The following is a 13,739-nucleotide window of genomic DNA, read 5'->3' on the forward strand; positions in this document are numbered from 1 at the left end:
GTTTAAATAAATTGGTGAGAATGCAAATATGCCATCAGTTCCTCCTTCCCAGACTGTTTTACTGGGAGGGAATTGGGGACTGAGGTGAGCTCAGGAAATTATTCCAGTCTGAAATTCCTGTGCATCCCCTGTTCTGCCAAATGCTCTTCCAGCACCTGCGGACAGACTGAGGATGGAGTTCGGTGAAACAAAGATATATGGGTTGCAGTTTTATGCCTTATTAAGCACCTTGCTAAACAAACTTTTCATCTGTTTCCCATCAGAAATTTGATTAAATGCAAAAGATCATCTGGAGCGAGGATTCTGACATGCAGACAAGAACTCCTACTTACTCTTGTCTGTCTTCTTTTTAGACTGCAAAGCATCAGCATCTTCTGCGTCCCAATGTCATCAGGCCTGCGGCTCAATGGCAGGGTGCAAACACTGTGGGAGAAGGAGGATCTAAAAGCGCTGTCGAGCCCTTGAAGGGCATATATCTGCAAGATGAGAACTCAGCTCTGCTGTGCCAGGGAGACCGAGATAATCACATGGTAGAGAGCAATGCTGGACCAAGTAGGGATGAGAATATGAACTTTGCCTTGCAGCAGCCTGGACCGTCAGAACTTACTGGCCCCAGGTTTGAACTTACAAGTAACCAGGAGCCTGGCCCAAGTTTGATTCCAGCAATAAAGACGAGTCCGCAGCCTGTTGTTAACAGAGAAGGCGTTAGTCTGGAGAATGCAAGTCTTCTACCACAACAGGAGGAAAAGGTGGAAGCCCAGGGATGGCAAGGAGAGGACTTAGAGCCAAAGCAAAATGTCGGAGGAACAGCTGCTGCGACTACCACAGACCGGGAGATCCATGAGAACAGCCAGCTGAGTCACTCGTACTTCCAGCCGTTGGAAGGTGAGCCACATGCTGCAGTAAATGGTTGTGCTCCTCAGCAAGGGCAGCCTGAAGCAGACTCAGGATCTCTGAGGGCATATGGAGAAGAGGCTCCCGGGCCAGCCTTCCCCCGACCTGAGCCACAGCAGGATGGGATTCCAGGTCCTGCTTCTCCCCAGCTGGCGCATCCACCAGAAGAAACAGGTCAGCAGGCAGAGAGAGACAATGAAGAGCCAGGTCCAGCATTCCCCACACAGGGGTCTCATGAACTTGGCTCTAGTAATGTTCCAGAACAAGGAGCTGCTGGGCAGGACCAAGACCTCACTGCGCTGCTCATCAGAGAGACAGTAAGTGTTCCCAGGGCTTGTTTGCCTTCAGTGTGCATGCTATTTTCAGACAGGTTTTTCAAGGTGTGTAGTGTTTCACATGCTCAAAGCACAGCTCTGTTGACTTCAGCTGCAAATCCTCTTCATTTTGGCTGAGACTCAGCTGTGTACTGGGTGAAGAGCGTGCAGTGAACTGTCTTGGAGAACTTCGGTTTGAAAGACTAACCCCAGCACTATGGCAGAGGTGGTGAGAGAATGTGAATCTTGCGAGATTTAACAGAACTTGATTGCAGGGTCTCAAGGGCATGCACAGTGAGGTAAAATAATACGGATCTGTTGCCTTAAAAGCTACTGCCCTCTCAGTTCTGCTTGTTTGTTTTTGTCTGGCTAATTCCTAACCCAACTGTGTAGAGCTGGCTTAGGGATGGATGTAGAGCTAAACGAGCAAAAATGAGACACTAAACACTAGTAGAGGGGTGAGTTAGAGAATGCTTAGAGACAGATGGCTGAGAGCCATGGCTGCTTTCAGCTGGCTTTTCTAGAATACTTTGGTGCATGGCCATATAACGGCTGCCATGGTGGTCAGGGCTTGCCCTTGCAGTGTGGATTTCCAAGCAGTAGCACTGAGGAATTACTGCATAAGCAGAGTGAAGACTTGTGTATGTTAACTTCTCACGCTCCTTTCTGACTCTCCATATGAAGCTTGCCGTGAGGGGCACTAGCTACAAGAACCGAACCACCAAGAAGCTTACTCCTTAACCTTTGGTGTGTTCAGCAGCTTGGGCAACATGGTGTGTATTTAAAAAACAAAACAAAAGTAGTGATGCTTCATGTGTCTAGTGTTTTCCCCTCCAGTGCACACTCTTCCCCTTGACTGCTGGGGAGGAAGGGTCTCTCTTGATGCCTTATGGAGTACTTTTTGCAAACAAGTGTATTTTACTGCATCTGTATCTTATACCACCACCATCTCCCCCTCCAAGTCTTCCCTGATATCTGATTCTATTTGGGGAAACTGGGGTTGAGGAAAATATTCTTCAAGTAGCAATCCAACAAAATTCAGTTCTTTCCAACTGAGACAGTGTTGATCAGTGACTTGCTTTGAGATCGGCAAGTCAGGGTTGCTTGACAACCCTGACCAGTCCAGTCTTGCAAAGCAAAATATACGGTGCAATTGATGCACCATATGTGTACAGAATGTACAGACATGTACAGAAACCCAACAAAAGAGAGCAGCAAAGGGTGCTCTTTGCTATGTGGTGGCTTTCACATGCCAGTAGAGGTTTTGTCTGCTCTGATTTCATTCCTAGTGTGTCTGGGTGCTTTGGTTGGGTATATGTATTGTTGGGTTTTTTCCTTCTGCTTTGGAATGTTGCATTCAGCACACAGTCTGGAACTGTTTAATCTTCTGTCTGAAGGTAAATATTAGCTTTTCTTCTGCTGTAGATCATACCTACTCACCTCTCTTCTTTCTATTCAGACTGAATCACTTGTTAGGCTAGCTGCTCATGGCCATTCACACCACTATCCATATTCCTCTTGTGAGAAAGAGCTGTTAGCAATCGTCTTGCGGAGCAAAGGAAAGCCAGCAGCTTGCAGTATCCAGGCTGGATGGATATAAATGGTCTCTTGAAATCCGTTTTGGCCCTTATCTCGGGAGCGTGCTATATAATTACCTATAAATCTGTCTTTGGTGCTGTTGCTAGGTTGTGCTACACAGCTCCTCTAATACCTGCGTAACCTTTAGCTTTTCCTACTGTAGGAAGCAAGATTCCCAGATGTGAAGAAGGAATATATTGAACAGCTAATCTGCATCAAGAACTGCTATGACTTAAATGTGTAAGTATAGAGCTAAGAGCCAGGGTGTGTCATAGAACAGTCTGGCTGCAGTCACATTTCCATTTCCCCACCTGCTAATGGTGCTGTTCTAGAGGATATCCAGGCTGGGAGTCAGCACTGTGTTGGTAGTGCCAAAGAGCAGAGAAATTTTTTTTTCCCTTCTAATAGAGCTTTTTTTAAATGCTCTCTAATTCTGACATTGTGTTGTAGCTTCTCTGCTTTTAAGATCCTTTGCTTATTTAAAGGTATTATATTACATATAATTTCCTCTTAACTATTACTGGGGTTCTTAAAAAGGGTGAGTGTCAGGATTAAGGTATTGAGATGACTTCTATAAAACATAGTACGAAGATGGGTTGATGAGTTTTTTGAAGTTTTGAGTGAGTTAAGAAAATAGTTTCCTGCCTCTTCATTTCACTGGCTTTTGGCTTTTTCCAGGTAAAGTTGACGCTGTTTTGGACTCCCTTGTTTAATGTCATGATGTTAGCTTTTGTCCCCTTTACTTAATCAAGTAGCAGTGGTACTGCTTGAGTTCTCTCTCATCTCATTGCACATACAATAAAGCAAACACATTTAAGGGCAGGTAGCATTGATTCTGGATATCTGTTGGTGGACTGATTTTGGTCAAACTGAGCAGAAATGTGAGCCAAGAAGGGGAATAAAAGGAGTGGCAAAGCAATGTGAGGACTGTTGCTTTCTTAATTGTGTTAACAGCTCAAGAATACCTTAGTGTTCATCATGCTTGATACCACTGGGAGTCATGTTAGAATCAAAAGTTTAAAAAAAAAAAAAAAACATGAACCTTATTGATAAGCTGCATCATCTCCCTACTCTTTTGGGTAAAACTTGCAGAGCTGAAGAGTGAAGGATTGCGTGTGTTGGCACCAGCAACACAGAGGGGAGTGTGGTTTGAAGTAAATCACTTGTGACTTGTGTCTGATGCTTAGGTGGCCCCTTTCTCTCTCTGCAGCTGTCACTGCTATCTCAAACATGTTGTAACTAGTTATTATGTGATACAAGAATGAAAAATAGGTTTGGTTGCCAGAGTATGCATTCTATCTTGTATGAATCCAATGCCCTTTCCAGTTAACTAGGGCACTAATTAAGCAGTATTCAAGTGCGTGAGGCTTAGAATTAGTTACTGGACCATAAATGAGTTAGCTGGCAAGGGACTAAGGATGATCCCACCCATTGGGCCCAGATTTCCTATTCTGCTGCCCTTGCCCATGTTGTGAAGTCATGTCTCCAAAATAGAGCTTCTTGGTTAGAAATTTATCATTCTTTCTTGTCTTTTTGAAAGCGCTTTCCCTGCAGCGGTGGTGTGGGCAGCACGAGAGAAGCTTTCAGGTGCCCACAACACGTACTTGGTGCACCTCGACATGGATGGTTGCGTTGGGAGTGTAGGAGACTGGTAGGGCCATTCTTCAGGGTGATCAGGCCATTGAAATCGGGCATCTGGCTGCAGGACCCTCTCACAGATTGTGTGAAAAAACTTGTTATTGTGTCCTGCAGGGATTTAGCAAAGCCTGATAGAATTAAATCCCAGTATCGGCTTCTATCAGTCTTAATGTGTTCCTTCCCTTTTTGCTCCCGAAATCTCTTCTCTCCTATTGTGTGCCACAGACCCAGTGAGATGAAAAGGTGCTTACAGGCATCCCTGTAGGCCATCTACAGTGTCTGCTCAGCGGTGCGTTACCCACTTACTGGATGATAAAGATTTCTCCTCCATATTTTTATTCCTTTAACCAAACTATCTTTTGAGTTGTCACTGTGTCTTTTGTATTAGAACAAATGGGTCAAAGCACTGGTCAGCCTCGCTGGCAGGGTCTCTTTGATCTCCACGGCATGTCAAGCTGAATGAGGCTTGAAATATAATAAATAAGGGTGGCTGGCTTTGGGCAGGGATGAGGCTTTTAACTGGCTCTGTGTCCTGTGGTGCAGATATTAATGAACAGTGCTGCAAGTGTGCGTGCATTGCGCGCTGGGACCCACTTAACTAATTGTCAGACACTGAAGGTTAACATCCCTGAAAATCCTGAGCACTCAAATGGCAGCATGCAGAATAGTTCCAATGTATTCTGACTGTGCCCCAGCTGAAACCCTTGCGTTTGAGCTGCGGTGATTTGAGCTCCTTGAAGTTTCTGTTTTGTCGGATTAAAACGGTTATCTCTTACAAAAAGCGTGGGGAGGAGGCCTGGAAGCTATTAAGTGCACAGTGCCAAGATATTTTGTTGTTTTCCAAAATGAGTGTCTTAAAACTTTCAACCCATGTGAAAGATAAGATGTGGGAGCTCCTCTTAGCAGGGTATCATCTATTCAGCCTTTGTGTGCAGGAGCATTCAGTCTCAGTCAAAAGCTTCTGGCTCAATATGTCAATACCTGATTAAACAAAAAGAAATGCCTCTGCTTTGAACGTGAAAGCAGGGCTAAAGTAATCGTGCCTTGATAGTGGGTTAATGCTTCAAGCCAGTTCAGATTTCTTAATTAGGGACTGATTTCTGACATCAGGAATGTAAATTAGCTGCAATTATGTCTTTGCTGCAACCTAGCACCTTCTCATTCAGAAAGTTTTACAAATGTTAATTGCTTGTCCTAGCTCCTTTCAGAAGGATATTATTCTACGGCTGGGGAAACTGAGGAACAGCTTATGTTATTTGACCCAGCTAGCACAGCTGGTTAGTGATGGTTCAGAATAAGCTGTGAAAGTCTGATTCAGAGAGAGAGCCTACAGCAAGCTTCCCTTTCAAAAGGGCTTCTGAAGCATTTGTGGATCTCGAGCAATGGGGTATACTGAAACTACTTGCTAGGGTCTTTCCTAAGCCAAAATATTCAGATTAAATTTACCTGACAAAATTCTGATTGTTTGTGGTAGGACCTCGGGTATGCTGCATATACGCTAGGGTCTTTTCTAAGCCAAAATATTCAGACTAAATTTACCTGACAAAATTCTGATTTTTTGTGGTAGGACCTCGGGTATGCTGCATATACAGGCTAATATGCATTTTTAAAGGTGATTATTTTCTAAATGCTGTTCTTACTAGACCAGTTATAGTGTGACTTGAACAATACTGGTGTGATTTCAAGCTTTATAACAATGAAACCTGTATTCAGAGTATGTATTGTATGCAAACACAGTTTAAACATGTTTCTGTCTCTGCTCTAATGTGAAAGTAGATCAAGACTGGAGGCTTTAATTCAAATTTGAATCTGTAATTTTCCATCGAGGAGGACTGCAACCTTTCACAGGTTTTGCAGGGGTTTGCATCTATGGAAAAAGAAGCATTTGTATTAGCTGCAGTAGATGGCAGCTGGGTTTCGATTAATGCTGTGATTGTTTGTTCTTGTATGGTCCTCATAACATTAATTCCAGAGTAGTGGAACGTTAGTACACCTTGACTCTTAGTTGTTCAGGATTTGACATGTGCTCAAAGGAGGCAGCACTTTACATGGCCCATGGGTGTGAGTGGGGAAATAAGCCTGCTTGTTCACCTCCGGCATGTAGAGATGTACGTTGGTTAGTAGTTCACCCATACAAGTTTCTTTTATGTAAATATAATAACTGAAAGACAAGCCTATTGCTTTGTCCTCTGCAGTCATACAGCTGATCATTCTTCACTTAATTCTCAGTTGTTTACTTTCAGTTTGCTCTAGTCTGAGACCTCCCTTGGTCCTTACAGGACAAGCTGAGGCTTGCCTGCCCAGCCTCATAATTATAGGATACTAAAACCTGGACAAGTGAGGAATGAACCTGAGCTTCCAAAACTCCAAAGTAACTATATTTATCTTTTTAGACTTTGTAACTTTCTTCTGGAAAATCCAGATTACCCAAAGAAGGAAGGCAGAGTGCTCTTAAATCCCAGCAGCAGCCTGCTCGCCAGCCAAGATGAGACCAAGGCAAGTGAGAGTATCCTTATCTACAGCATGCCTCCCATCCAGTCTGTTCGACCTGAGCGGATCTTGGGATGTCTGGTTCTATTAGTGCATTTTTTTAGAGTGCCTGGATGAACCATACCCAGGCCTCTGGGTGCATTTAAGGTGGTACTAAACAGCACTAGTTAATTGCTTGCAAGAGACTTTCTGTTTTGCTTTTGTGTAGCTGCACCATGTCTGCTCTTTTGCCTTCAGCGAGACCCTCTGCCCTGCCTGCCTGCCAGCTACCCCGTCTGAAGTGTTCATTTTGATAACTGGTACAAGTATTCCCTGGTCATTCTGTCACATGTGGTAGATTTGGCTCTCAGGCCTCTCTTGCGTGGCCTTTAGGCATTGCCTTTCAGCCTTCTAACTGCAAATCTCCCTACAACTTCTTGATTTTATTAATTTATTATGTCATTTGACAAAAAATTCTCTCTGAGCCACTTTGAGTATGTTGAAATAACTGTATGTGGCCTGAGAGAAAGAAATGCCAGATACCTCTTTCTACTCTTGAAAGCATCTCTCAACCTCAAGCCAATAAAGTTGTTCACCCTTTATAGTAACCTGAACATATCTTGTCCTTGCTGTCTTGTGCATCCACACACAGTGGCTTTAAACTGTGTGGCGTGGGTCCTGCCAGGAGCAGAGCTGCAGTGTGGTGCAGCTCAGGGCAGGTTACCCGCACGAGTGCATAGACCAGTAGGCTTCACACCCATGCTGTCCTCAAAACTGATGGTTAGATATGTGGTCAGAACTGGGTGCCACGTAGCCTGATTTTTGGGTGGTCTTGCAGAAGGTCTTGATCACTGAAAGAGTGGTTTGGGGTGTTCTTGTGTGTATTTGTAGCAATCTTTATCTTTCACATTTTCTCCTTAGGTGCCTAAAGTGGACTACTTCGACTTTTCCAAACTTGCCCCGCTTGATCAGCGGTGCTTTATTCAGGCAGCTGACCTCCTTATGGCAGACTTCAAAATGCTGAGCAGCCAAGACATCAAGTGGGCACTACATGAACTCAAGGGACACTATGCAATCACACGAAAGGTTCTCTGGTTCAAGTCTGTTTTCCTTCCTAGGGTTATCTCCTGTGTCTGTGGCGAGCAGCACGATGTCTTTTGCCTTACTGTACCATCTGCTAGTGTGTGGTTATGTTTTTTTTTAATAATTTTCCTTTCCTTTTAAGAAGTATTAATCCATTTAGGATTTGCAAAATTTATTGGCCAGACAGAATGCTGCAGGAAGTTTTTACTTTTGCCTAATAGGAGAACTGGGGAAACACTAGCTAGGTGATGCATTAAACTGAGAAGTGTTCCTGTAGGTTGCCGCTGAAGTGCAGTATAATTGCCAATAAAGCCTAGACATTTCGCTAAATCTTAAAACATTTTAACTGCTGCTATTAGTTAACTGCCTGCATGTAACTGAAAAGAAGCCCAAGTCTCACTATCCTGTTTCTTCTTATTATAACTTGTAGAATGAGTCCTATATTCCCTGTAAAAGAGTTTCACTGTAATGGAGCTGCAGAGACACTTGTCTTAAGTGTCAACAAACTGAATGTAAATGTGGCTTCAAGCTTTTGACTTGGATCTACTCCTCTGATATGCTCCTCTTGCTTGAGCTTCTTTCTCTACTATTCCAGGACTTAACTAAAACAAAAACCCCTTGTCTCTTCGCTTGCTTGATTCAGCACTATTGGAGCTTCTTTTTTTTTTCTTTTTGGAAATAAAAAAACCAAGCCAAACAACAAGAAAAAAGCCAAACCAGCTCTCTTGCATCAGAGTGGACACCAGCTGTATTAGAGTTAATGGCTGAGGTGGTGTGAAGTATTGTTCAACTATGGTTATTATGGAGTGATTGCTTTACGAGTACGTAAAGGAACAAGGTGGACAAAGGAAAGAGGTATACTTGCCTCTGAGGTGTTTGGCTTTCCAGTTTTGGATCAGTCTTATGCACATGTTTGTACTATGCTTCAGTTAGAAGTATGTGCTCCTGCTTCCTTCCAGGAACAGAGAGGATTGAAGTCTGTGTGGTGTTTTCTAGGCCTTTTCAGATGCTATCAAAAAATGGCAGGAGCTGTCTCCCGAAACCAGTGGCAAACGAAGAAGGAGGAAAGAAATGAATCAGTATTCATATATAGACTTCAAATTTGAGCAAGGTAAATAACAAGCTGTGTGTATTGTTCTCTGTGCATCGTTATTGTAAGCAGAACTGTCTTGCAGTATAAAGTACTGATCTTGAAAAGGGATGTGGTCCCAAAACAGCTATGTTTCTGTCACTGTTTGGTATCTATTTTGGAGATATTCTTCATTAGTACCTCTGCTTGGTACAGTACTGTCTGAGATGCTGTCGTTATGCAGCTGGTGGTGGGTGGAAGAAGAAGGATTTAAGCTTTATTCTGGCTACTCCATCATGTTTCATTGTGCCTTTAACTCTGCTTTAGGGGATGTGAAAATTGAGAAGCGCATGTTCTTCCTGGAGAATAAGAGACGGCACTGGAGGACCTATGACAAGCTCTCTCTTCTCCCACCGGTGCTACTGGAGCAGGAGTTCTATGAGCAGAAAGTTAAAGAGATGGCAGAGGTGGGTGGTAGGAGCTGCTTTGATCTTGTGGTGCAAACGACTTCGACTGCTGTAGAGGTCTTGGCCCTAAGCATGGAAATCTGCCTCTTGGAGAAATACAAACACGGAACAAAATGTTGAATAGCTGACTACCTTTGCCCCTATACTACCTGTTAACATGTATGACTCTTCCCAAGTAACTCGCTTTTGCAGGAAAAAACCAAGCACCGCGTTTCATATTTACTTAAATATATAGCTGCCACTTTTGCTTCTGAAAGCCTTCCATATATCCATTAATGTCAATGTATAGTCCATGATACAAAACTGTTCTGGACCTCTTTTTGCTACAAAGTAGTAAAAGCTTTACTAATTAATTATTTCCTCTAATTGTTAGCAGGCTTCTCTGCTGCTTCAGGGCTTGTAATCGCAGCTCAGTGTTGGTGGCTAATCATGACCAGGCCCAAGGCAATCTGTCCGCTCGCTCTGCCTTCCACAAGTTGGCAGACCTGTGTCTCCAGAACATCTTGTCCTGTGCTGAGGACCGTGCGTTTCAAAGCAGAATCATGCAGCATCCGCTGCTGTGTTTGTCTTCCTCTTGTAGTCTGAGGGAAGACTGAATTCACAGCCCTGCACCTACAGTCCTTTCTAAAGTAGCTTCTTAAGATCCTGTCTCTTAGGCAGGTGGATAGTGTCTCCTTTTAAACACAAAGATAACATTCCTTGGGGCTTTCTCTGGAGGGGCCCACTGGGTGAGATCACCTCTGCCCATGGAAACCTGAACCAGCAGCCCTCCATAATACAGAATTCGGTTATTTGTTCTTGCTGCCTTTGCTTCTCCCATCTGTTTTAGCTGAATCATAAATAGTTTAATGGGTTGGAAGGATGGGCTGAGTGATGTTGTAAGCAGACTGTTCCTTTTATGGTGGTTTGTAAGTCTTGAGATAATGTAAAAGAGTGTAGAGGCTGGAAAATTGCTTTATCTGTTCTGTAACTACATATGCACATGTCTCACTTGCAGCATGCAGACTTTCTCCTTGCTCTGCAGATGAATGAGGAGCAGTATCAGAAGGTCAGTATCTATAATGTGGTCCCTTGAGTTCAGCTTATGCATTAGACACTGTTTTGCACTTTCTACTTTGCAGACTTTTTTGGCTTCTGGAATGGAGCTTTTCTGAAGCAGCATTTGCACTGTGCTGCTTTTGCTGAGCTGACAAAACCTGCATAGTGTGTGTTGGCTGACTTTTAGAAAAGGTAGACAAGAAGCTGAGACCAGCAAGACAGTATTGATGCATGTAATGATCTGTAGTAATTTGGTCCGCTGCTGCTTGTATCTCTGTTGGCCAGAACAAACACTGCAATAGAATAGTACCAGGCTTGCTCTTGCTACCACCATTGTGGCAGTTTGAAACAGATTTGCTGTTGCTGGAGCTCTGCCAGTGGAAAGGCCTTCCCCATTTGCAGAAAGGACTCTTTAAAAACCTGAAAATCAGGTCTTCCCCTTTAAACAAAGAGAGAAAAGTTAGAAATCAGTTTTGGCAGCTGTGGATTACCTTTTTGTTCTCAATGCCTGTTTCTTCACAAACTTTGGAGAAGATGTTGGACCCCTGAAGAAGTGGGCATACTTACTTTTTAACAATGGCAAGCTTTTCCACCCCTGCAGTGAAGAGGCCAAGACAAGGTGTCTCCAGGCAGATGGGTAAATGTTCCTTTAGAGGGCAACAAACCTGAAGCTTGGTTTCCCCCCATATGAACGGTGTGTACTGTGCTGCTTCCCTGCGATTGCAGCTTCTCTGCCTGTGAGCTAAGAATTATTAAACGCTGGGTGTTCTGTAGCTTTTTGGAACCTGTCAAGCAGGACATGTAGATATTAAGTTACTTAAAACTGAGTTTCTGGTTGTGCTTAGTGCGTTTTGACCACCAAATAGGATATCTAATGGAATGGTGTATATCTGTTGCTCTCTTTTAGAATTAATGCTGGCATTGTATGTGGTTTGCAGTTGTATGTGTCTGTATGTTGCTATAGCTATTGATGCTTTGATGATGATGCTAATACTTCTGTTTATGGCTGCAGGATGGTCAGATGATAGAGTGCCGCTGCTGTTATGGGGAGTTTGCGTTTGAAGAGCTAACTCAGTGCGCAGATGGTCACCTGTTCTGCAAGGAGTGCCTAATTAAATATGCTCAGGAGGCAGTCTTTGGCTCTGGGAAGGTAAGAATTTCCCAACTGGGAGATTTTCCCAACTGAGAAATTTCCTGAGGGGAAAATGGGTAAACTGCTCTTGGGAGATCACATTGTTTGTGTAGTGTTGTTGCTTAAATCATATGTAACTGCATTTCCCAGGAAATATTTGAATGGAATTGTGTCCTGAAATCCAAATCCAAGTCAGTCTCACCGTCAAGTGAAGCCAACAATTTCACAGTGGGATCTTTGCTGAATAGGGTTTCAGTTTTGCTAACCTCCATCTTGTGCTCTGTGCTTAGCAACTTGAATTATTAGGAAAACTTTCTACAGCATTCATAGTAACAACAATAACTTGCACTTGTCTGTTTTTTTAATTTTCTACTTAATAAACCAATGGTATCTGCGTAGAGGACACACTCTTATCTCTGACTTGGCCAGTCATCTTCTAGCTAAGAGTGTTTGTCCTTCATAATATCACTGTGATCCCAACTTAATTTGTGGGTTGGTTTCTCAATGATACTGCTAACCTTAGTCTCCAATTTAGCTAGCAATTATCATAGTACTTCGCTGACCTATGAGCAAGTCATTAACCTGCTCTGAAGTATGCATGCTCCTTTGCCTCGAGATGTGGTGATCAAACTGTGGGATGCTTTTGTACTCTGGGCTCCATATTTCATGTAAACATATAAACTGGCAGCTGTATTTAATATGACTATATTGACAAGGATGCAACATGCTGTTGATGAGCAGAGACCATACAGTAATAACGGGCTGCTGTGTGGTCGCAGTGGACTTTGAGTGACTGAATTGTGATTCCAGGTATCAACACATCTTTATGCCCAGTGTTTGTTTGAGGCCTGATCTGTTTGAGTAGCTAGTCTTGGTCTTTCCATTGCAAACCCATTCTCTGGCAGTCATCTGCTGACTTAAGCTCTATTCTCTCTAAGCAAGGCTCTGTGCTAGTTTACTTGGAAACGTTCTGGGTACTGAGTCTTGCTTCTTGCTGGTATTGTACTGAATGTGAGTTCTCTCCTTCCAACCCTAGTCAGAGCTCAGCTGCATGGAAGGCAGTTGCACGTGTTCATTCCCCACCAGTGAGCTGGAGAAAGTGCTTCCAGAGAACATCCTCTGTAAATACTATGAACGGAAAGCTGAGGAGGAGGTGGCTGCTGCCTGTGCAGATGAGCTCGTCAGGTAAGTGTCCAGCATAGGATGTAGACTGCACTTAAGATTGTAGAAAATGGTTCCCTGGAACCCTAAATGTGTGCTGACTGTGAGATTGGTAGCTTTCAGAGAGCTGTGTTATAAATTCAGGCTTCTGCCTTCCCAGGTCTGTTTTTATTCAGGTTGGTCTGCCTTTGACTAGGAGCAGATTAAAATTCAATAGACTTGTCTCCCCCAAGACTTGCTTGCCAGCTCTGTGCTGATCCTCTAAATTACATGGTCAAAAGCAGTGCTGAGCATATAATATTTTGATTGCAAAGAGGGAAGTGATCGAAGAAATATGAGCAAAAAGGCAGTAGTCAGCACATCCTGGTGGCAGGCATTTAGTTGGCAGCCTTGTTAACTACCACATAGCTATTTGACTAGATCCGCTTTCAGCAAAGATAGTTTGGCACCCTACATTAATGGTATTTTATTTTGGGCTGCAGGTGTCCATTCTGTAACTTCCCAGCTCTACTGGACAATGATGTGAAGCGGTTGAGCTGCCCTAATCCCCGCTGCAGAAAGGTAATTGGGGGATACTTGCCATTTGGTCTCTTCTGGTATGTTGGGCAGGAGAGCTGGGAGGACAACTCACACTTCCTAGTAGCAGGTGAATGAATATCTAATGTGGCTGTGTGGGGCAGTGGTGAAAGTATTTGCTGGATCCTGATGATGATCTATAAAACTGTGTGGCTGGACAGACGAATTTCAGGGAACTATTGATAAAGACAACAATATTGCTTTCTTTCCTTGGAAGAGGTTGGCTAAAAAAAGCTGCTAGATGCTTTAGGTTGCTGTCTTGCATATACAGAAATGTTTTAGGTAAACAGGGAGCTGGGTGTTTAAAAGGCATAAAACAA

At 43.4% G+C, this 13,739-nt stretch overlaps 1 protein-coding gene across 1 annotated transcript in view; it reads left to right on the forward strand.

Annotated features, from left to right (window-relative positions):
* RNF216 (ring finger protein 216) overlaps window positions 1-13,404 on the forward strand; it is a gene marked incomplete at its 3' end in the record, with an annotated part of 15,584 nt that extends 2,180 nt beyond the window's left edge. The window contains exons 3-12 of the mRNA XM_010283741.1: window positions 354-1,211; window positions 2,950-3,026; window positions 6,818-6,920; window positions 7,815-7,979; window positions 8,973-9,087; window positions 9,373-9,512; window positions 10,510-10,560; window positions 11,563-11,700; window positions 12,719-12,867; window positions 13,326-13,404. Of these exons, the coding sequence (XP_010282043.1) occupies window positions 354-1,211; window positions 2,950-3,026; window positions 6,818-6,920; window positions 7,815-7,979; window positions 8,973-9,087; window positions 9,373-9,512; window positions 10,510-10,560; window positions 11,563-11,700; window positions 12,719-12,867; window positions 13,326-13,404 (1,875 nt within the window). The remainder of the gene's footprint in view (window positions 1-353; window positions 1,212-2,949; window positions 3,027-6,817; window positions 6,921-7,814; window positions 7,980-8,972; window positions 9,088-9,372; window positions 9,513-10,509; window positions 10,561-11,562; window positions 11,701-12,718; window positions 12,868-13,325) is intronic.
* Window positions 13,405-13,739: the final 335 nt, after the last annotated feature.

This window comes from Phaethon lepturus, unplaced genomic scaffold (genome assembly GCF_000687285.1).
Source record: "Phaethon lepturus isolate BGI_N335 unplaced genomic scaffold, ASM68728v1 scaffold20413, whole genome shotgun sequence".
NCBI lineage: Eukaryota > Metazoa > Chordata > Aves > Phaethontiformes > Phaethontidae > Phaethon > Phaethon lepturus.